Source organism: Myotis myotis, unplaced genomic scaffold (assembly GCF_014108235.1).
Source record: "Myotis myotis isolate mMyoMyo1 unplaced genomic scaffold, mMyoMyo1.p scaffold_m19_p_6, whole genome shotgun sequence".
Lineage (NCBI taxonomy): Eukaryota > Metazoa > Chordata > Mammalia > Chiroptera > Vespertilionidae > Myotis > Myotis myotis.
The window spans coordinates 37,726,125-37,749,974 of NW_023416368.1; the positions used below are offsets into that span (position 1 = coordinate 37,726,125).

General features: G+C 53.6%; 1 protein-coding gene across 2 annotated transcripts; it reads right to left on the reverse strand.

Moving 5' to 3' along the window:
- Nucleotides 1-858: 858 nt before the first annotated feature.
- On the reverse strand, nucleotides 859-23,608 carry CLTB (clathrin light chain B). 2 transcript variants are annotated; one of them, XM_036312001.1, is made up of 6 exons: nucleotides 23,016-23,608; nucleotides 18,111-18,157; nucleotides 6,296-6,413; nucleotides 5,994-6,105; nucleotides 3,843-3,896; nucleotides 859-1,292 (listed from the first exon to the last, which is right to left on the reverse strand). In XM_036312001.1, exons 1-6 carry the CDS (start codon nucleotides 23,200-23,202, stop codon nucleotides 1,121-1,123), a joined length of 690 nt encoding a protein of 229 aa, XP_036167894.1. In that variant the 5' UTR covers nucleotides 23,203-23,608; the 3' UTR covers nucleotides 859-1,120. The 2 variants fall into 2 exon arrangements, with proteins under 2 accessions (XP_036167894.1, XP_036167895.1); XM_036312002.1 differs by lacking the exon at nucleotides 3,843-3,896 and having other exon boundaries at nucleotides 23,016-23,585.
- Between the last annotated feature and the right edge of the window lie 242 nt (nucleotides 23,609-23,850).

The following is a 23,850-nucleotide window of genomic DNA, read 5'->3' on the forward strand; positions in this document are numbered from 1 at the left end:
CTGCCATCGTACCCATCCCCTGTGACAGAGCAGCAATCAGGCCTCTCCCAAGGGAGTGCACTGGAAGGGGATATCAGCCCCTCCTCTGCTAGCAGCAACAGGTACCGAACCCTTTCAGTACAATTAACCAGCTTCATTCCCAGGCACTTTTACAGATCCCAGGGCCCGTTTTCTTCCTTTAACCAGCAAGCCAAATGACACTGGCCCGTATTATTTCCTATTGTGAGTTAGAGGAAGACAGTTCATTCTAAGACAGTCGAGTTTGAGGAGGAGCTATTACCCATGTTGCAGGGAGGGACCGGGTCGCCTCCTCCTTAAAAAATACCTGAATCGGTCCCAATATTTTGAATGTAACCTGTTTGCAGCCTCTGCTGGAGAGGAAGAAGGTGTGGTCCATGATTTTCATCCCAAATCCACAGAGGGAGTGCAGTGGGCCGCCCTGTGAAGAGGGCCCCAGCCAATCACAAGGAAGGGGGTTTGGCGGAGGCGACCTTCACCAGCCTCAGCCTGGCTTAGCCTCCACGGGAACCTCTGGCCTGGCCTCCCTCCTGCTTCACGCCCCTTTCCCTCTGGGTCTGTGGCTGATGAGAACAGAGCCTTATCTCACAGGCTTGTTCAAGGATCCGGAAGGATCAAGGCTGCAAAGCATTCTGTGAGAGGTGGTCTTTCTTCCTGGAGTGGAGGCAGCAGACAGGCAGCCAGGGACACCCACTTCCAGCTGGAAGCTGCTGGGTTCCCAAGGGAATAGCCTCATCTCTCAGGGCCGTGCTGGGAAAGTTCTAAGCCCAAACGGAACCCTGACACCATTTGTGGCTTCCAGAAAAATGAGAATGGTAAAAAAAATGAGTGTAAAAAGAATTAACAACACACCCTTTAAGTCAAGAAAAAAGTACATCAGAAGGACAGTCACAATTTTGTGGACTTAGAGGCGGTGTGAGAGGCTGGGACTTCAGAGGGAAGGAGGGTGAGAGGGGCGAGTGTTCCCTTCCCAGCCTGGGAGAGGGGGAGGAAGGGAGGAGGCTGTGTGGAGCAGCTGCCCGAGGCCTTCCACCCTCCTGCCCGAAGCAGCTCCTCTGCCCTGCCCCTGCCCGTGCTCCGTGGCCAGGCCTGTGGCCGGCACCTAGCGGGACAGCGGTGTCTGCTTCAGGGACATGAGCACAGAACGCAGGCGGGACACGTCTTTGCACTGCTTGCTGCTCTTGGGGTTGAAGTCACACAGCTGGGCCACTTTCTCCCACTCTGTGCCTGGGGTTTCCTCCTTGGATTCCTTCACGAAAGCTTCCTCAGATGCCCTGCAGGAGGAGATAGGACAGAGGTCTCAGAGCTGCCTGCCTTCCCCCCCGAATCAGTGATGCTTTCCCTGCAATGAGCAACGCTGCTTTGCCCAACCTGCTCTGGGGTACTTTATCCAGAGGTCTCCTCCCCGGCCCTGCGCCCTCCGACCTTGGGCCCCAGGAACAGCCTTGGCATCAGAGCAAACCTAGTTTGGGACTGAGTGCAGGCCTCGCCTCCTCAGAGAGGTCTTCCCTTGCCACCCTAGCTAAAGTTTCCTCCTGGATCTCCTCCTCCCCTGCTTCACCCTTGCACTCTCTGGTCATTGCCTCTCCATCAAGAGTTCCCCGCTGGGACTCCTGGCACCTAATGGCCGTGGAGAAACTAATGTGGTACCTCAGCCATTTTCAATGTTTCCAATAACTTGGCAGAGACAGGACACTGATTAACTAGATAACTAATTGGAGTGCCTGGTTCAGCATTGCCTCAATGTTCTGTGGACCCTGTGTGTTCTCCAGAAAAGAGTTGTGGTCCACCACTCATAGAAAACTCCGTTAAAGGGGACCTTCAAAGCCTTGCATGTGCTAACATGCATCAGTGGGAAAGTGATGGCGATAGAATCCACCGTCTCCCCAGCATGTTTGATGGCAGAGCTCTTTTTAGCCCGGAATATCTATGGAGCCAGGGCATGAGGACTGCTCCATTCATTTAAGTCTTAGCTTTTGGTTAGAGTCCAGTTAGGGTGACAACTGGTGGCTTCTTCAGTTCTAGCTGACCGGTATGAAAGCCACTGATGAAGGAACAATGGAGAGGCAAAGTGTAGTCAATACTGTTCGGTGGACAAAACCTAAACGTGGGCATTACTAAGAGAAAGACATTAAAGGATTCTTAGGTGAAAGGGCTGGGTCTTTGTCCTGTTTGGCTATCGAGCCCAACCATGCGTGACCAGGCACTGGCGGATGGTGGGGAGCTCTCCAGTGGGTCCACGCGGCCGTGCCAAGGGTGATCTGGCCCTCCCTGCTGCGTGTGCTGTGTGCTCGTTACCTAACCTGTAAAGTGAGGGTCAGAGCCTCCACCTAGAGATCCGAGTGGCTGAGGATCTAAGGAGATGGCAGGTGTGTGCGAGCTTGGGAAGAGGCCCCCGCTAAACTTGCAGCTCAGTGTGGTAGGTGGTCTTGCTGACGGGCACCACCATGGAGCTTGTGGGTTATGCAGAATAATGGCCTCAGTCCTACTGAATTAGAATCCTCATTTTAACAAGACCCTCTGGTGTCTCACAGGCACATGGAAGTCTGGGAAACGCTGGTCTGCACTCTCCCTCTTCGGGATTCCTTTGTATGATCCGTGGGCCATTTTCTGGGGTGAAACAGGAGCACTAACTACCCCCAGCACCCATGTCCCACTGCCATCCCCACTCTCTGCTGGAACTCTCCTATGGCCCCCTGCTGCCTTCAGGATCAAGTCCAAGCTTCTTGGCCTGGCACAACAGGCATTTCTGCAGCTGGCCGCGAGCTGACCTTCTCCACACGCCCCCACCTCCACCACCTACAGCCACCAGGCCACTAGGTATGTCCTATCTCATCACCTTTGCCCAAGCAACTTCTTCCACCTAAGATGTCCTTCCCCTCCTCTTCCCCTCCCCATCCATTCATTCCTCCTCCCACTTTATGGTCCAGTTGAAGGTCCTGCATCGCTGAAGCCTGCCCCGGCTCCCACAGCAGAAGGTGGCTTCCAGAGTGTTGTGTGTCCTTCCACACAGCTCTTATTACCACACACTCCGGTCTGACCAGAGACTGGCACTGGGTAAGTACCCATGAGGACTGGACAGCCGGGAGAATGGACGGAAGGTAGGAGTGAAAGGCTGTCACCCTGGGGTGTCCTGGGCACTGTGAGAGAAGAGTTAGCCACAGGCCTGCCAAGGGTGTGGGCGGCACGCAGAGCAGCCAATACTTGGCTGACCTCACACACTCATCACTGTATTTTTCCCTTCAGCTTTACAATCCCCAACACAACTCTAGGTGTCGCTGTCAACCAACTGAGGTGACGTGAGAGGGAACCTCTACCATCTCTGGTCTAGCTTAGTCACAGTGCCAACTTGGGTAGAAGCTCTAAGGAGGAGCAGTGCACCTGGGGGTAGCCGAAGGGGATAGGTGTGCTCCTAGCTCTCTTTTTGTACCTCCAGAAACGCACTCAATGTTTGCTTCGTTCAACAGAAGACCTCTGCACCCTACCTCCCACCCCCAAGAGGCATCTCTTTGGGAGGGAGTTGGGCAGCTTTGCCACTCGCCCCTCCCACCCGGGCATGGCCAGTGCATTCTTTTCTTTTCTCTGCCTGTTTTAGCAAAGTCACCTCCATGCAGAAAAGACCTCCATAAGCATTTGCTGGAGTGGCGGAGGTGCTGCGCTGGCTGGGGATTCACCCCTGCTCTGGTCATAGCCTTCTCCCTGCCCTCGCCCAGCCGCACTCTTGTACCCCACAGGCAGGAGACTCAAGAAACTGTGCCAGCCACACACAGGGGCCTCGCCCTCTCCAGCTCCCCCAGACAGAGGAGCAGAGGAGACACACGTACACGTAGCCGATGATATCAGCATCTGGCTGCTGGTAGAATGCTTTGTCAGCGATCCTTAAGGGAAAGGGGTTAGGTGGGGGAAGACGAGATGGCAAGACAGACAGACAGGCAGAGGGTTAAAGAGAAAGAGAGACAGTGTTAGTACCTCCAGGTCGAGAGGTGTTAGGAAGCACAGCTCTGGGAGGCTCAACCATCCACAGCCCAGAGAGGAGAGCAGGAATCCTCCACCCGCCCACCGAGAACTTGGCCCTGATCAAATTACTCCTCCTGTTCACCACCCATGTCTGCCCACCACTCCCAGCCTCCCTGCTGCCCCCCTCTGCCACCACTCCCAGCCTCCCTGCTGCCCCCCTCTGCCACCACTCCCAGCCTCCCTGCTGCCCCCCTCTGCCACCACTCCCAGCCTCCCTGCTGCCCCCCTCTGCCACCACTCCCAGCCTCCCTGCTGCCCCCCTCTGCCACCACTCCCAGCCTCCCTGCTGCCCCCCTCTGCCACCACTCCCAGCCTCCCTGCTGCCCCTCTCTGCCACCACTCCCAGCCTCCTTGCTGCCCCCCTCTGCCACCACTCCCAGCCTCCCTGCTGCCCCAGACACAAGGTCCTTTCTTTCTTATCATTCTGTCCCCTGGTCTAGATTTCCCTCCCCCACCCCTGCCCTCTTTTTCCTGATGAACTCCTACTCATCCTCCAAAGCCCAGTTCCCCAGATACGAAGGTTCCTTCCCCACAGCATCCCTTGTTTCCCCCTGCAGAGGCCCTACTGCTGAGTCCAGCTGGACATGTGTTTCTCTCCTCTGAACTCAGAGGATACAGGTTGGGTCCTTCTCATCTGTCTTCCGGTACCCAGCCCAGAGCCTGGCATGCAGCAGCTTCCTGAACACAAGTGTGGCGGCTTCCTGGCAGGCCTAGTGATTTGAAGGGATGAGCCTCAAAGGCTGGACTGCTGGGCAGCATCCCTGAAATGCTCTGAGACCTTTTCCACAAAGGTGTTCTCTATGGCATCTGCTGTCCTTGCCTGCTCAGCATTCATTCTCCTTCTTCCAGGAAGGGCACCCTGATTGTCCTTTGCAGTTGCCTCCTGTACACACACCAACTGGGGGCCAAACCCACAGCTGGGGCATATGTTGCCCCCAAGTCAGTCCCTGTGGTTTGGGTAGGACTGACCCCATGCCCAACCCCAGGAATGGAATATTACCTAAGCTGGGTCCATCAGGGAGTCCCTGCCTCTGTGCCAGTCACTGGGCCTGACCCATGCCCCACCAATGAGGGTCAGGTCAAGGACTTATGCTGGAGCTATTGGGAGCAAGAGATTATTTTATTTTCATTGAAGTTGCCAAGTAGATAGAGCAGAAGCCTGGAGCTGCTGGTGGCCACCTTCGCGCCCATCCCAGGGGCGGGGGGTTCCCAGAGGGAAGGCTCCGTAGAGGAAAGAAGAGCTTAGAGACAGTAAAAGTGGGTGCCAACTGACTTTGTTTCCGCCCTTGAGCCCACTGTGCCTGCCGTCCTACACCTGGCTTTTCAGTTCTGCGGGCCACTCATTTCCTTTAGTGCTGAAGCCACTCTGGGTCAAAGCACTACAAGCAACAAAATCCCGTACCCAGGCTGGCTCTTCACTCCCAGCCAGGACTGTGCTTTCCGTGACACTAACCGTGGCACAGAGGGCCCAGGCCTAGCTGTGGGGCCCAGCACAGTCTGGCTCACATCCCAGGGACCTGGGACCTCAACTGCTGACTGCAGAACTTGCTTCTCACTGTTGTGGTGAGGCGGTGAGAGCGTAACAGTGTATCAGCCCTTCCAAGTTCAGGGCTCTGAACTCCACAGGCAACCAAGGAAGTAGTCCTGGGCATTCAGCTTCTCCTCCCTCCATGTTCTTGCCACAAAATCACCCATTCTCAAGATGGGCCTCCAATACCATAGCCCCCTCATGTCCCCACAGCCCCCTCATGTCCCTATTGCCCCTCCTGTCCCTATAGCCTCTCATGTCCCCATAGCCCCCCATGTCCCTCTAGCTCCCTCATGTCCCTGTAGCTCCCTCATGTCCCCATAACCCTCTCATGTCCCCATAGCCCCCTTGTGTCCCTCTAACCTCCTCATGTCCCTATAGCTCCTCTCCTGTCCCCATAACCCCCTCCTGTCCCTAAAGCATCTGTTACCGGTTGTTGATCTTGTTCTTTTCCACTTGTTCGCTCTGGCGCTGGTTCCACTCCTCCAGGTCCCTCTTGGCCTTCTCCCGCCACTCCTGTTCTGTCACCTTGGAGGCAGCATCTGCAACCCCAACCGGAGGATGAGTGGCAGCTTTCCAGTAGGGACAGGAGGGACACAACCGCCCAGCTGCTTCTCCCCTCGTCCCCAGTGCCCATTCTCACACAGTTCCCACATTAGAGGGGGTGCATATACCTTAAAGTTCCCCACCCCCACCATGTCCCAAAGCAGCCCGCCTCAGCCCTGCCCTCACCCAGCTCTTGCAGCCGTTTCCTCTGCTCCTCTCTCCATTTGCGGATGCTCTCGGGCTCCTGTGTCAGCCGGTCGGCCTGGGCAATGGCAGCATAGCCGTCAGCGGGGCCATTAGCCTCCTAGGACACAAACACACAGCCATGTACCCAGGCCATCCGCCTGCCTCCCGGTGTCTACTGCCCAAGGATCAGGACATCCCCTCACATTCTTTTTTCTTACTTATTTAACTTATTGGGGTGACATTGGCTAACAAAATTCTACAGGTTTCAGGTGCACAATTCTACAACACAGCATCTGTACATTGTATTGTGTGTTCACCACCCTAGTCAAGTCTTCCATCACCATTTATTTATACCCCACCTTTTTTTTTTTCTTTTTAGAAAAGCAAGAATTTATTGACCACAGCAAAAGCACACTTAGGACAAGGAAGGGCACAGACGAAGCAACAGGAGAGCCTAGGCCCGTGGTCAGCAAACTGCGGCTCTCGAGTCACATGCGGCTCTTTGGCCCCTTGAGTGTGGCTCTTTCACAAAATACCGACTTCTGCGCATGGGCCACGAAGTTTCAATCGCACTGTACGTGCGGACCCACACGTGGTATTTGGTGGAATACCTAGGCTAAGCTGCTTTGACTCACTGGGAAGTCAGAGAAAAAGGGGCCTTAGAGATAGGTTTCGGGGGGCAGGGGGGAGCTACCACTGCCCATTGCTCCCCTGGTTGCAAGTCTCGTGGGGTCCCTTGGAGTTTAGAAGATACGTGCCTGTGGGGGAAGGAGAGGGGAGAGAGAATGGCACAGGTGTACTCCCTGAAAGGAGAGTGCCCACTGTTATTTGTCTGTTTGTTTGTTTTATAATTTATTTTTAGAGAGAGGAGAGAGAGAGAGAGAGAGAGAGACATTAATGTGAGAGGAAAACATGATCAGTTGCCTCCTGTACACACCCCAACTGGGGGCCAAACCCACAGCTGGGGCATATACCCTGATTGGGAATTGAACTAGCGACCTATTGATACACAGGACAATGCTCAACCAACTGAGCCACACTGGCCAGGGCTCACCCACTATTTTTTTAAAGATATTTTCATTATTTTTTAACATATATTTTTATTGATTTCAGAGAGGGAGAGAAAGATAGACACATCAATGAGAGAGAATCATTGATTAGCTGCCTCCTGCACGCCCCCTACTGGGGATCAAGCCCTGGCGGGGAATCAAAACTGTGTGACCCCCTAGTAGTTCATAAGCCAACGCTCAACCCCTGAGCAACACTGGCCAGGCACAAGCACTATTTTTTTTTAAAATATATTTTATTGATTTTTTACAGAGAGGAAGGGAGAGAGATAGAGAGTTAGAAACATCGACAAGAGAGAAACATCGATCAGCTGCCTCCTGCACATCTCCCACTGGGGATATGCCCGCAACCCAGGTACATGCCCTTGACTGGAATCGAACCTGGGACCCTTCAGTCCGCAGGCTGACACTCTATCCACTGAGCCAAACCGGTTTCGGCTCAAGCACTATTTTTAACAAATTTTAGTGAATAGGCCATATGTTGGGAAAAAATAGTAATTTCACCGACATAAATAAATATTACATATCTATAACTATAGTTTACATATATATTTAAGTCCAAGAGTTACCACTCATAAACAATGTTCAGCGAATGATTAACACGTGATCACATCGCACTGTGCGAAGTAATTGGTTCTGTGGTCCCTGGCAGGAGTTTCTGCAGCGGTTTTAACTCGTGCCAGCAATGTTCCACATGCTAAGGCACACCCCAGCCTTGTACATTTGTTTACTCCCAGTGACTGGTGAATGCACGTATTTACTAGGCTTACTCAGTATAAATTTAAAATTATAGCACTATATATAGAAAACTTTTCTGAGAAATTAAACTTTTCATACATACTTGATTTTTTAAAATTTTTTAAATATATTTTTGTATTGATTTCAGAGAGGGAGAGAGAGAGAGAGAGAGAGAGAGAGAGAGAGAGAGAGAGAGAAACATCAATGATGAGAGAGAATCCTTGATCAGCCGCCTCCTACATGCCCCCCACCAGGGATCAAGCCTGCAACCGAGCGTGTGCTCTGACCGGGAAGATCCTGGGACTGGTTGCTGTGTGGGATGACGCTCAACCAGCTGGGCCACACCAGCCAGCTTGTTTATTTTTGTTTGTTTGTTTGCTTTCCTTGCCCGAGGACATATATCAGAAAAAATACTCCTGTGAGAAAGGTCTGAGATTTTACTGCCTGTTTTCTCCTAGGATTTTTATTGCTTTCCAACCATAAACAACCTTAAACAATCTCACATCTCAAACAACTTCATACCCACTGTCTCCTTTGCACTTGCTGTGCCCTCTGCCAGCAAGCCTTCCCCTTGTGTGACCCTGGGCAAATAAGAGTGCCCACCCCTCTGGGTTGACAGAAGAATGAAAAGAGCCCTAGCTGGTTTGGCTCACTGGATAGAGCGTTGGCCTGCGGACTGAAGGGTCCCAGGTTTGATACCGGTCAAGGGCATATGCCCAGGTTGTGGGCTCGATCCCCAGTAAGGGACGTGCAGGAGGCAGCCAATCAATGATTCTCTCTCATCATTGATGTTTCTATCTCTCTCTCCCTCTCCGTTCCTCTCTGAAATCAATAAAAATATATTTTAAAAAGAATGAAATAAGTTAGCCCTGGCCAGTGTGGCTCAGTTGGTTGGAGCATTATCCGTGCACTGAAAGGTCAGGGGTTCAATTCCCTGTCAGGGCACATACCTAGGTTTGTGGGTATGATCAATATTTCTCTTTTTCTTTCTTTCTCTCTCTCTTCCTCCCTCTCTAAAATCAATTAAACACACACACACACACACACACACACACACACACACAAAATGTCATTTTTTAAAAAAAAATAATGAAATTAGTTAACAAAATGTCAAGAATTTCTTTTTTTTTTTAAATATATTTTTATTGATTTGAGAGCAGGGAGAGGGAGAGAGAGAAACATCAATGATGAGAGAGAATCACTGATCGGCTGCCTCCTGCACAACCCCTACTGGGGATCGAGCCTGCACCCTGGGCATGTGCCCTTGACTGGAATCAAACCCGAGACATTTCAGTTCACAGGCCGATGCTCTATCCACTGAGCCAAACCAGCCAGGGCAAAATGTCAGGAATTTCTAACACTTCTTGGCACACAGTGAGTCCCTTGTGTTCCTATCATTAAAGGCAATCTCTTACAGTTTTATTTACCCAACAGTGCATACACAGTCCGAAATGACCTCACTTTATGTTTACTTGTCCATTGTCTGTCTCCTCCATCAGAATGCCACTCTGTGACAGGGACCTTATCTGTCCTGTTCCCTGCTGCGTCCTCAGCACCCCACACAGTGCCTGGCGCATAGTAGGTATTCCACACATATTTGCTGAGTGACCAAGCAGCCCTGAGACAGGCAGGATGACCACGGCTAGGAATGTGGTAAAGAACTTGGACTCTGCAGCCAGAATGTCTGGGTTCAAACCCCACCTCTGCTGCATACTAGATGTGCATGTAGCCAGGGCAGGGTGCTTAAGCTTTCTGGGCCTCAGTTTTCTCCTCTGAAATGGGAATAATAATAAAACTACCTCTAAGACCTGTTGTAAGGATTTGGTGCAACAATATTTGTAACACACTTAGGAGAGTGAATGGTAGTTGGCATTATTATTATTCTATTCCCATTTTATAGAGAAGGACGCTGAGGCCAGGAGAAAAGGCATGATGTATGTCTGACTCCCAGACCAAGGCTCTGCCCACTTTGCTAGCCCCCCTGTCAGAGGTGGGGACTCCAAGAGTTGGGGTTGAGAGCTCAGCCCAGTAGGATGCGGCTCCCCTCCAGTCTAGCCAAGCCTTTTACAATCCAGCCCCATCTCCCACCACTCCCTCTCTGGCACTCAACACGCCCCACGCATTCCTGTCTACACACATCCCACCCACCCCTGTGGCTGCCTTTGCTTTCAGCCTGAAATTGTCTTCCCTCCCTTCTCCAGCTGCTTAAATCTTACTCCATCCCACAAGTTTCCAGCTTAAATGTCACAAGCTCTGGGATAGCTCCCAACCCCAAGCAGATTTCGTACCCCTTCCCCTCTGTGCTCAGTCACAGCCTTTGCCTTCTAGGGATCTTGTTTGTAACTTTCTAAAAAAAAATATGTATAATATATATTTTTTTTAATATATATTTTTATTGATTTCAGAGAGGAACGGAGAGGGAGAGAGAGATAGAAACATCAATGATGAGAGAGAATCATTGATCAGCTGCCTCCTGCACACCCCACACTGGGGATCGAGCCCGCAACCCGGGCATGTGCCTGACTGGGAATCAAACCATGACCTCCTGGTTCAAAGGTCGACACTCAACCACTGAGCCACACCGGCCAGGACTGTTTGTAACTTCTAAATTGCTGTTCTGTCCTTTCAAGGCTCCCATGCTCCTCCTTCAGACACTCTTCAAAACTGTCATGAAGTCGGTGCCATTCAATGTCTTCTCCCCACACAAGTGTGCTCACCATGAAGGTTCCGGAGCCAGCGTGTGCCCGGCTCAGAGGAAGTGCTTTGTAAGTGTCTGCCCAAGGGGTGCAGGCAGCCAGGGGGAAGGAACACACACCGGCTCTGGCTGTCTGGGGAGAGGGAGGGGCAGGCCCAGGATGGGTGGTGTAGCCCGGCACCTCGGGTCAGGTCCACCCTTGGGTGGGGCGCTTTGGGTGGAGCCCTTATTCCTCTTTCCTGACTTGAGTTTAGAGCCTCATGACATCCCGAGGGGCCTTTCCAGGGCACATGGATCACTGTGTTGGGTGAGCCCCACCCTGGTCACGGGGGGGGGGGGGGGGGGGGGGGAGAACAGCCCTGCCCTGAGGCCCAGCGGCCAGGATCCCTGCCCAATCCCTACAAGTCCCATCTGCAAACAACTGCAGTTTCTTTTGTGAATGTGTTAGTGCACGCGCCATATTTTATCTTCATGCTGGTACCTATCGCAATCTGAAATGACAGGTTTGTTTAGCGTTCACTATCTCTCTTCTTGCAAGAAAGTGAGCTCCTTGAAAACAGACTGCCTTGTCTGTATAAAGCAGGGGTGGGAACCTGTTTTCTGCCGCGGGCCATTTGGATATTTATAACATTATTCGAGGGCCATACAAAATTATCACCTGAAAAATTAGCCTGCTAGTCTTGCTGAGGGCTCCACGGCACCTGGGGACGAGTCCTGGGACAGGTGCTGCTCAGAGCCTGGGTCGGAACTCTGGGGCCACCCCTACTCCTGTCACGTGAGAGTTTTTGGGAAAGGGCACTGGGCTTTGTTTCTATGTAAACAAAGGCCAGTGAGGAGAGCAGAGGTTGTCTTCATCCTTCACTGGTAAGCCGACCTTGGCCTCCGTGGTAGCAGGGAGCAAAGGGCCACTTCCTGTATCCTGCCAGGAGGCCATAGCATATGGGCGATTCCCCCCCACCCCACCCCTTTTTTAAATATATTTTTATTGATTTCAGAGAGGAAAGGAGAGGGAGAGAGATACAAACGTCAATCAGAGAGAATCCCTGATCGGCTGCCTCCTGCACACCCCCTACTGGGGATCAAGCCTGTAACCTGGGCATGTGCCCTGACTGGGAATCAAATCTTGACCTCCTGGTTCATAGGTCGACGCTCAACCCCTGAGCCATGCCAGCCGGGCTTTTTCTTTTTTTCCTTTTATACCTAGTTGCTCAGAAGACATTTTTATTTTGCTGCTTGGTGAGTTATTTGCTAGTCATATTTTTAAAATCCAATCTACGAAAAATTCCTACTGCCTTAGGAAATTATAGTCAGAGCCTAAAATTCTTAAAATGCTTGGGTTATCACTTATAATTACTGAGTTTGTTTTCAGCAGCTCAGCAGCTCGTTTGGAACTGGCGGAATTACTTGTCAAATTACAGCTGTGCGGTGAGCGCCCTGGAAATGGGAACTCTGGAGGGGGTGCCCCGGAGCTCCACCAGGAGGGCACCCTCCGTATCTAATAATCCCGACTATCGGTCTCTCGCACTACTGTGGTATATTAACCAGGACACACATGCTTTCTGTCAGCGCCACAGGGTAATGCAGCGGTTCTCATACTTCTTTAGTCTGAGACCTATTTACACTCTTAAAATTATCCACCCCACAGACCTAGTATTTATGTGGGTTATATCAATATTTCCTACATTAGAAATGAACACAGATTTTAAAAGTATTAAGTCATTTAGAAATGACAATGATAAACTCATTTTGTGTTAAAAATCATTAGCCTGCTATATTTGGTCAAACATTTAATTAACTCACCCCTAATTCCTTGGCAAGGCCAGACCAAATGATTTTTCGGCCTTATACAGCCCTTGGGCCAGATGTTCTCCAACCCTAGCGCACAGTCTCCAGAACAGGGAGGGCCTGGGTATAGGAGGAGTTCAAGAACATTTACTGACTAAATGAACATGTTCAGGCTTGGGGACAGGGATGAACAAGGCAGCCCATCAGCCCGGAGCTTGGTAGGGGGAGACCCTAACCAATGAGGAGCATGGCTGGGATACCTGCTGTGACACAGTCAGGGTAAAGAGGGGGCACAAGGAAGGGCATGGCCATTCTCGCCTGAGGGCAGAGAAGGACTGGAAGAGATGGGGCAGGGCATTTCATGCCAAGAGCAGCATAAGGGCCACGTGGGGCAGGTGCCTTTGGGAAACTGAGTGCAGAGAGGCCGCCAGGTGTGGGATAGGTGGGCTGGACGGATCCTCCGGGCAGGAGTCTCACCCTCCTGGCCTTTAGGGCCCACCATCGCCACAGCGCCTGCCCTAAAATGAAGACTCCTAGGTTATAGAGCATTAAAATTGGCAGAGCATTTGCAATTAAACGGTTCTCTTTTATCTTTACCACCACACACGGTGGGGTTTATTGCCTTTGTTTTATAGGTAGGGAAAGTCTAGCACCAAAGTCCCAAGGTCAGCCAGCCAGGAGGTAGCAGAGCCAGGATTCAAACTGAATTTCTGGGTGAACATGGTGGCCACATAGTAGCCAATGGGGACCAAACTCACTTCTGGTTCACATGATTTGCGTGCCTTCTTTTTGTCTCCCAGGTTAATCTGTCTTCCCAGGATTCCTGCCTGTGCCACCTCCTCCCCCTGCTCCACCCCCATCTCTCTCACACTCGCCTGGGCTCGCTCTGGCTAGGCCAGGAGCGGATAACAGGTTTCCTGGGCTTCAGAGCACTTTTCTCCACAGACCTGTGGGGGCAGCAGGGCAGGGCCTCTAATCCCCATTTTACACACGAGATCTGGCTCAGAGCAATGACTAGTGGAAGGCCGTCTCGCTGGGGAAAGCCAGAAATGAAGCCCAGGCTGTCTGACTCCATCCAGATTCTTCCCCACAGCCTGCCCTGGTCTGGGTCGGGGAGCAGCCTTGAAGAGCATCTGGACCCCCCAGTACTCCTCTCAGCCCCCGGAGCAGCTGCACATCCAGGGGCATATTGTACCCTGAGGTGGTTGTGCCCCAGGCCTCAGGCCCTGGCCAAGCTGGGCCTGCCTCTGCCACCACTTCCCATGGGCAGTGCGGCCCACTAACCTGCTCTGGCTGGCAGCTGTGCCTGCCCCACACCTTGAACCTCAGACTCCCCCAGCCCCCTTCTATCTGCAGTGGGCCCCAGGCTCTGGGCAAGTCCTGGACTCAGTGTCTAACCCGCTGTACCTTGAACATGCTGTCCCCCGAGCCAGGCCCACCCACATCCCCTCAGGCAGCCTCGACACCACTTTCAGCACCCCTCCCTGTGGCACTGCCTGACTCAGTGCAGCACCTGGTTCAAATCCCAGCTCTTCCCAGCTGTGTCAGCAGAGTGAGCTTTTACCCTCCATGCGTCCTCCTCATCTGTAAAATGGGGACAATGACAGAACCTACGTCGTAGGGCTGTTGGGAGGATGAAATGAATTATAGCACGTAAAGCTCTCTGTGGTGCCTGACACACGGTAAGAACCAGGCTCAGCTCTTCATACTACCCAGTCTCTGAGCCCTTGCTGTCCTGCACGACCACCACTTCTTCCCCGGGCTCTGTGCTCTGTCACAAGCGAGCTCTTTGAGGACAAACACACATTGGATTTGCCTCTTCATCCACTGCCCCAGCACAGTGCCTGGCACTCGGGGGCCAGGAGTGACTCCATGCAGGAGCAGTGGCTGCCTGCAGAGTGATGTGGAGGGCAGGAACAGCCTGGGACTGAGCATCCGGGGGACTGGGCTTGAAGTCCTTTCCTGCCCCTCACTGGATGTGGGACCTTTTGAGAATCACTTTCCTGGGCTACTTGTGCTTCATCACCTGTCAAATGGGAGGGGCCACATCCCACTCAGGATGTGAGGTGGGGACCCTGTGTAACACATGATGTGCACCCCTGTAGCCGGTAGAGGATGTGCATGGAGAGGGCCAGCAGGCTGTTGCCACGCTGCACCATGACCAGAAGAGCACAGTGGTGTTGCCGGCAGACAAAGCCCCGAGAAGCTGTTTGGCGGCAGTGAACTTGTTTTCCTGGCCCCACCTCTGCTGGTGGGTGGGGTGGGGGGAGTAAGTTACAGCAGGAACGGCCCAGTGAGGAAAGCAGGTCAACTGCCAGGAGGGTTGGCAGCCTGGGAGGACCCACCAGTGGCTGCAGGAATGCTCTGAGCCCCTCCCAAGCTGGAGAGGGAAGGGGTTGGGAATGGCCAGGACCAAAGGCAAGAGGCTCCATCAGTTCAGCTCCCTGACACCCCTCTCCCGTGGGACCCCTCTACTGGACCCCATAGGAGCATCTCCGTGGGCCGTGCTGGCTGAGCCCGTGCTGTGACTCCAGAGACAGCCAGGAGGATGAGGAAGATCCGTCTTTGGGATTGACCGGCTAAAGCTAAACTAAGCTGAGCTGTTTCCTCTAAGTAGCTCAAAGGGGGATGATGGAAGGGGTGGGGGAAGGGATACAGTTTGTGCAGGTGGAGGGAGTGCTGCAGGGGCCTCCTACCCTTGCCCCTGGCAGTGCCAGATGGAATTGGAATAGGTGTGGCAGGCTTATCCTTAGGCCTTGTTGGGGATCAGGTTTGTAGCTGGACCCCCTAGTGGCCCACAGGCTACCACCAAAAAAAAACACCCCCAAGCCGAAACCGGTTTGGCTCGGTGGATAGAGCGTCGGCCTGCGGACTGGGGGGTTCCAGGTACGGTTCCGGCCAAGGGCATGTACCTGGGTTGCGGGCACATCCCCAGTGGGAGATGTGCAGGAGGCAGCTGATCGATGTTTCTCTTTCATTGATGTTTCTGGCTCTCTGGCTCTCTCCCTTCCTCTCTGTGGAAAATCAATAAAATTAAAAAAAAAAAAAAACACCCCCAAAACACACAACAATAACCGTAAGAAAGTTCTGCCCGGGGCCCTTGAAAGTTGGGTATGCCTACATCTGGCCGTGTGGCTCAGTTAGTTGAGCATTGCCCCAAGCACGGAGAGGTCACCGATTGATTCTCGGTCAGAGCACATGCCCCAGTTGCAGGCTCCATCCCCAATAAGGGGCGTGCAGGAGGCAGCTGACCAATGGATATTTCTGCTCTCCTTGATGCTTCACTATCTCTCTCCCTCTCCTTTCCTCTCTCTCTAAAAAAAAAAATCAATAAGAACATTTTTAAAAAAGAAAGTGTTGGGCATGTGAGGCTTTCCTCCACCTGCAGCACAAGCCAGATCCTGCTCTATGTTTGATTCTAAAGAAGGTCTGGAGGGTGGTGGTGGAAGGGCACCCACCTTCGACCTGCTACAAGGATGAGGTGCAAAGGGCACCAGATCAGGGAGGGAGGTGTGGACAGAACTGGCTTCTGAGAGACGGGCCTCATCTGTGACCCCTTCTAGGATGGCACAGATGTGAAGCAGTTTACAAAGAAACATGCCTGGGATTATTACTGGGATCAGTGAGAATGGGAGTTCACACTGAGATCGGGGAGGAGCCACCCAAGGTTCCTCAGATCTGCCAACACAAAGTGAGGGTGTGGAGAGAGAAGGCCGCCGACCCTCATCTATAGGAAGGAGACTTATCCTCCTCATAGTGTTCTAGCTACTTCTGTGGTTCCAAGTGTATCTCCAGCTCCAAGTCCACTGGAGGACACAGACCATGGGGTCTAGCAAAGTCCTTTTGAGTGTTCCCAGCACAGGGGCAGCCCGGGTCTCAATGATCTACCAAGCCGAACAGGAGGCCATGCTGATTATTTGCGGCTCTCGGACCCACGGAGACACGAAGTTCTAGAGCCCTGGGAGACTGACTTCCTAGCCTGCAGACAGTTGAGTGCTTTTCCAGAAATAGGAATTGGCCAGGCTCCCTGTGTAAGGTGCCAGCCCAGCCCTCTTACATAAGAAAGTATTGTTTATTCTCACCAAGGGTCAGGAGGCCAGCTCCTCCACAGCCACAGGGGCTCAGCAAATGGCAGAGCTGAAGCTGAGGGGGCAAGGGCCTTTGACCCTTTTTCCCAGTGGGAACCAAGGCTCATCCACTGAAGGCTTCGCCCCACCCAGGCCCCTGGGGGGGATGAGGGGGAGGTAAAAAGTAAAGGGGTTGCGGGGGTGAGGACAGTTGCATCTGTGGGGTCCTGGGGATGCCATCTGTGAGCCAAATTCTCTAAGTCTCAATACTTTTCTAAAATTAAAGTATAATTGACATATAGTATTATATGAGTTTCAGGTGTGCAACATACTTCTTCATCAATCTAAGTACTTTTTTTAAAAATATATTTTATTGATTTTTTTACAGAGAGGAAGGGAGAGAGATAGAGAGTTAGAAACATCAGTGAGAGAGAAACATTGATCAGCTGCCTCCTGCACATCTCCTACTGGGGATGTGCCTGCAACCAAGGTACATGCCCTTGACCGGAATCGAACCTGGGACCTTTCAGTCCGCAGGCCAACGCTCTATCCACTGAGCCAAACCGGTTTCGGCCAATCTAAGTACTTTCAAGCCCATTTATGTCTATATGAGGGGAGGAGGTTAGGTGGACACAGCGAGAGGCAGTTTTCAACTAGGAATGTCCTTACTAGGTGTTTTGGCGTGTGCATGTGTGTGCAGTATGGGGCCACTACAAAGGATTTTTAAACAAGGAACGTGAAAGCTCTCCTCTTATCCCTCCCCACCTCCCACGTTGGGGCTAACACTGCTAATAGTTAGTAGACTTCCTTTCAGATTTTGTGTGCAAACATATTTCTAAAATGAAAAGCAGGACCACACTGAGCATACTATTCTGCAAGCTGCTTTTCCACTTACTATATTGCCGGGTTCTTTTCGTGTCCATACAGTGTGGGTTTCCAATTGGCCCGCCCAGGCCCCCCGTGCTGGACACTTAGGCTGTTCCCGTTTGTCTGCTATTCTACATAATCCTGCAGACAATCTGGGTGTCCTCGTCCAGTTATTTCCTTGGGAAAAATTCTGAGAAGTGGAGTCTCTGGGTCAGGGCCTACCCAGGTAGAGACGGCCACTCAGTTCAGTCGGGAGGGACAATGTGTGCAGGTCCCTGTGTTTCCTTCAGTCCATGCCACTGTGAGCCCCTTTATCCCTCCCTCTGTAAGCAGGACATCACCATGGGCAGCCTGAGGCCACACCCCACCAATCCCTGCCTCTAGTGGTCTTTATTCCTCATCCCCTTCTCCTACATGAGACACACAAAAAAAAACAACACCAAAAAACAACATGTCAAAACCTCTGTGTTCCCATCCCAATTAATCAGACTGGAGTGACCAGAAGACTGAAAGCCCTAATCCTATTGAGGATGGGGCCGTACGTTCGTGAGATTCAGGCTGTTGGTTCCTACCACTGCTAAGGCAGAATTGCTTACCTGAAACACATCTCCATTGATCGTGGTCCCCATGTCCTCAGGACCAGCTAGAAAGAGAACAAGGAGACAGCATTACTCATTGCTCAGCTTACAGCAAGCACGGAATGGTCCTACGTTAGTGCCCCAAGCCGGCTTCTGTATATGCCCATGCGTGTATTCTCCCCCCAACACAGACATGATGGATACTTGGGCCCAATCCTTTGACTGCTCACCATGCCTTCTCACAGCCTTTATCACATGTGATTTTCACCACAGCCTTGTGATGAAGTTGTTATCAATCCATTTTGTAGATTCTCAAACTGAGGCTCAGACAGACTATGTAATTGCCCAAGGTCGTCCAGTCAGTAATAGCTCCTCTCCTACCCGAAACTGATTTACCTTCCGCTGCAGCTGGGAATGGCCCAGTAGAGCCTGTGCAGGCAGAGGCACTGTAGGCTCAGGGCGGGGTCTGCGAGGGCTAAGGAGGAGGGACCTGCAAGTCTCTGCCTGTCCCTGCAGTGCCTTAAGCAACTAACTGCTCCACCTGGGACAGCAGGAACCACAGCCCCCACCAGGCAGCACCTGCCCTATTTTTCCTGCTTCTGCCCCTCCCAGAAGGATTTCATTTTGCCCTCAACTATGACTCCTCCTGGTCCCTTTCCCTGACATTTGATTAGTCACAAATTCCTGTGGCTTCTGCTGCAACAGTGACCCTCAAAGTGGCCCTCCGCTCTTTGCCCTCTGCCCAGCCCAGCCCCGGCTCTCCCCCTGCTAGTGGCAAATACCTGGAGGGCCCCCTGTGTCCTTTCTCCTCACTACTGTCTTCCCTGAGCCCTGCAGGGTACCTGTGAGTAGTAAGAGCCAGAAACTATGTGTTGAATAAACAAATTACAAAATGCATTAAAGAAAGGAAGAATGAATGACTGGCTTCCCCGACTCCAGCCTCACCCTCTCCCAACCCTCTTTCAAACTCAAAGTTGCCCTCTGCTCTCTACCCCGTGCCCTGCTCCAGCCCCACCTCTCACCCATACAGTGTGCCCATAAAGCATACACTTACCTATGTCATTCCTCTAATTTAAAATATAATAAAAACAAACCCAAAAGAAATCCACTTCCCCTGGACCACAGCGGCCTACAGGGCCTGCTCCTGCTTCTGGGACTCAGCAGGTACTGTTCCCTCTGCCTGGAAGGCCTCCTTGCCCATCTCCACATGGGCTGCTCCCTTCAGCCTCTGGTTGCCTTAGCGTTGGCCTTCCCTGACCACCCCCGACATTCACCGCTCCCGCACCTCCCCTCCCTGGCAGTATTTTCTCACAGCACTTAGCACAGGTGATATGTCTATTTGTGTGTGTGCTTATTATCTGTCTTCCCCACTAGAACGGACCCCCCAATAGAGCAGAGACTTCGTTTTGTCCATTGCTGGGGCCCAACACCCACAATCTGGCGCATAACAGAAATTCTGTAAATATCTGTCAAATTCTGGACCATAGCACTTGAGGGTCTTTACAGCCTGGTCCTGTCCATTTTTTCCTACCTCGCTACCCACCAGTCTCTCCCACAAACCCTATTCTGGTTTCCTCCTTCCCCAAACACATCCTGTACCCCATGCCTTTCTTCCTGCTTCCCTCTTTAAAGAATGCTCTTAGATCCAGTCATTCTCCAAGACTCGGTTCATGAGTCACCTCCTCTGGGAAGCCCTCCACTACTGCTGCTTCCCTAGGCACTGATGGGCGGTCTCGCCTCTGGGGTAGTCCAGAATACTGAACAGCATCCCCTGCCCTCTGATGTAATTACTTGTGACCTCTCACGGGTCATGCACTCCTTTATCAGGCTCTGTATCCTACTCAGCTCCTCAAGGCTCCTGCACAGAAACAGTGAACAGTAAGTGTTGGCTAAATGGAAACTGAATTGCTCTTTGGGGGCCGACTGCTCTCTGCAAGGCCGCTCTGCAGCCTCTCAGAAACTGCCTAGCAAAAAGCCACAGGAGGCCCCACAGGAGGAGCACAGGCGGACTGGTAGCCCTTCACCAGCCGGCCAGCGCCGTGAGCAGCAGCAATGCTGCTTTCAGCCTGCGGACTGACGGGAGGGACATGTAATCCATGGAAATAATCCCCGGTCGATATAAATTATAATCAACGCTGTTTTCAGACTCAAACAGTGATTGATTCTGATCAACTATGTCAGCTGTCATCCCTAGGCGTTCAGATAGGGCTTCTCTGGCTGAGTGGCAGCATCTTCCCCCGGGCACCGCCTCTACCAGGGCCTTACGTTACCAGGGTCCATTCAGGATGATGCCAGTCTGTGCACCTGGCCTCTCTGGAGTGGGAGTTGCACCACCCTACTCCACCCTGACCAGCTCCCGGCGCAGGCCCCTCATCCACAGGCCCGGCCCACGCTGGCCTTCAGAAAGCCCCTCAGCCCGTCTCTCAGGTCCACGAGTGTTCCTCTGGAGATGAAGTTTCAGCCTCTTTGGGAACCCACACACACCCACACATAGAGTTAGGAGTATTTGCTCCCACAATGCTTTCTGGTTTGTGTATTGCACATTTATAATCACGTGTCCATAGTCAGAGGCCGGCAGAACAGGGGCACAGGAGACACGAGTTCCAGGCATCACCAGTGAGTGTTGTTTCACTCAGATCCTTGACCCCTTTTGGAACGGGGGCAGACAGGGTCCAGAACATTCCTGGGAGCTTACTGAGGCCCAGATGGGGAAACAGGCTTGCCAGGAACCGACTCGGTGAGTCAGGAGCAGAGCCGGGCTGGGCGGCTCAGCAATCTGGGTGTGAAAAAGTAAACCTTCTGGGTCCTGCCCAAGGTGATGAATGGAAACAAAGTGTCCATTGCTCAGGCTGGCCCAGCCCCAGCCCCAGAGGAGAGACAATGTGGCTCAGGCTCAGGTCTACACCAGACACCTCTTTCCCCAGGGGCACCAGGGACCCAACGTTAGAGCACTCAGCACAGGGGTGTCATCTAAGACAGCGGTCGCCAACCTTTCGGACCTCACGGACCACCAGATGGGCGGCGGTGGGAGCCAGCATCCGCCCAGTCCCGGAAGGCCAAGGCACATGCACCCCATCCATCTTGGCTTCTGACACTCTGGGCTAGTCAGGGGGGATTACTTGATCAGCACCAACGAGGGCTAGAAGGGCAGATCAGTTCCATCCTGCATGGCCACCTACGGAGCCACCATCCTACAATACCTCCTGGATCCCCATGCCCCGCTCAGGACGGCAGCTGAGCACTTGCAGCTGTGGTGGGTGTGAGAGTCCAGGAGGATCTCAGAGGGCTGTGCCCCACCCTGTGCCCCAATCTGTACCCCACCCTTGCCAGAGAGGGAACCTCCTTATCCAGGCTGTCAGCCCCTGGAGCCCCACTGTTTGGGGAGAGGCTCAACTCCCAGAGGCCTCTGCTACCCCGGCTGACTTTTACCTGCTTCTCCCTCAGGAAGTTCTAACTTCGGGTCTTTTCCGCAGGGCCTCCCTCGGGCCAAGCCAGACCAGGGAAGCTGAGGGTCTCAAGGAAGAGGTGTGGACAAATGAACACTGGTGCCTAACTGTGGACAGGCATTTCCCTGAGATGTGTGAAGGTCCGTGCTGAGCTGCTGCTCTGAAAGGCTTCCATGGCTGGCTGGGTAACAAAAGACTCACTGCCCGCCTCCCCCCCAGCCTATCACCTCCCAGTGACTGCGGAAGCATCTGAAAGCGCATGGAGCTCAGACTTGGGAGGCCTGGGATTGGATCAAGCCCCAGATTTGTCACTCACAGCTGTGTGACTTTGGGCAAGACACTCAAGCTCTCTGGGCCTCCAGGTTCTTATATGTTACAGAAGGCTTGTTACAGTTCTCATAGCAAGGGGCTACAGAGATGCTTCAAGCTCCTTACCACGGGAACTGTCTTAGTCATAGCTGCATCCCCGGTGGGCCTGGCATACAGGAGGTGCTCAGTAAATGTTGAATGAATACAAACATGCCTATAAGGAGCCTTACTTGTAAACATTTTTTTTTAAAATATGGAAGCTACCACTTATTCCAACAGGGCCATAAAACCCCACCAAAATGACAGCATTAACAGGAAGCAAGGGCAGTTTTGGATGCGCCTGTGAAGGTGCTACTTTTTTACCAAATATTTTAAGAAATTATTCTCTCAAGCCAGAACCACAGCGGGAACACTGGCAAACATGCTGTTCTGAAGCTAACCACAACAGTCTTGGACCACCTTTGGAAAATGCCAGAGGGCAGAGCCACATCTGACCGAAATCCACGATGTCCTGGTATCTCACTCAGAGTCAGGCATGTGGAAGACAGTGTGGTCAGGTGGACAGGGCTTAGAATCTTCCGGACACAGGTTTAAATCCTTGCTCTGCCGCTTGCCAGTTGCTCTAGTACTGTACTTTTTTTTAGCCTCGATTTTGACACCTCTGAAATGGGTCTGACACTGAGTATCCAATGATGACATGTAAGTATAAAATGCCTAGCCCAGTGCCTGCAGGTGGTCCCAAGGGAAAGTCTGTTTGTTTCTGGACACCCTCCTGCCTTCCCAGCTGCAGGAGTGGGGTCTGCTGTCCTGCCCACACCTTCGGGGCTCGGCTCGGAGCCCGAGACAGGCCTCCCTGGAGGCTCAGGGGACACTCCGGGGCGAGGCGGTGGAACTGGCTGGGGAGGAAACGTCCGGAGGAATTCTGGTCCCGGGAGTACCCGGCCCACCCAGGCGGGGCCTCTAGGAGGATCTCCAAGGAGATTCCTCCCGGGTTCCCAGACCCCGGGTTCCCAGACCCCGGGTTCCCAGACCCCGGGTTCCCAGACCCCGGGCCCCAGACCCTACACGCACACACGGCCCCAGGCCCGCTCCCGGCGGCAGACCGACGGCGGGCCCTCTGTCCCCCGGGCGCCCCCGCCCCCGTGCCCCGGCCGCCGCGCTGACTCACCCCCGCTCGCGGGTCCCGGCTGCGCCAGGGCCGCGGGGCCGCCCGCCGGGGCGCCGAAGCCCTCGTCATTCTCGATGACCGCGATCTCGTTCTCCTGCTGCGCCAGGAAGGCGGCCGCCGGGTCCTCCTCGGCCGCCTCGGGGCCCCCGCTCTCCGACGCCGAGAAGAAGCCAAAGTCATCAGCCATTTTCCCCGCGTCTCCGCTGGGCGTCCGCCTGGCGCTCGGCTCTGCCCGGCGCGTGCCCGGCGCTGCGCCCGGCGGCCGCGACCTGTCACCGGAGCAGCAGGCGGACCTCGGCGGGGAGCGGCCCGCGCACCGCCCGCACCTCCTCTCCGCGTCGGCCCGGCCCCGGCCCCGGCTCCAGCTCCGGCTCCAGCTCCGGCTCCCTGTCACCGCGGCGCGGGCGGGAGCAGCGGGACGGGAATGCGGTGATGTCACCGCCGAGGGAGGGGGCAGCCGGAGCGCAGGTCGCCTCCCCGCGGCCACCGGAGGGCGGCGCAGCCCGGGGCGCGAGGCGGGCAGCACAGCGCGCCCACCCGCGCCGCCAGCGCTGGCGCCCGGGACACCGCGAGGCTCTGGCCGGTCCAGGGGCGAAACGGGCGGGACCGAGTCGTCGTAGCGACCGGCCACCGCGGTGCGCAGCCCGCGCCGGGAGCAGCTGGGGGCGGGCGCTGCGCAGACCTCACCCGGACCCATTCTGTACAGTTTCTTCACGGACCTGGGCAGGTCGTAGGAATTCCGTTACTGCGGATTCCCTCCTCTGCAAAAGGCGGGAGACGGGGCTCGGAGAGGTGACCTTCAGTCCCAGGCCTCCCGCCTCTTTCCTGCGGGGCC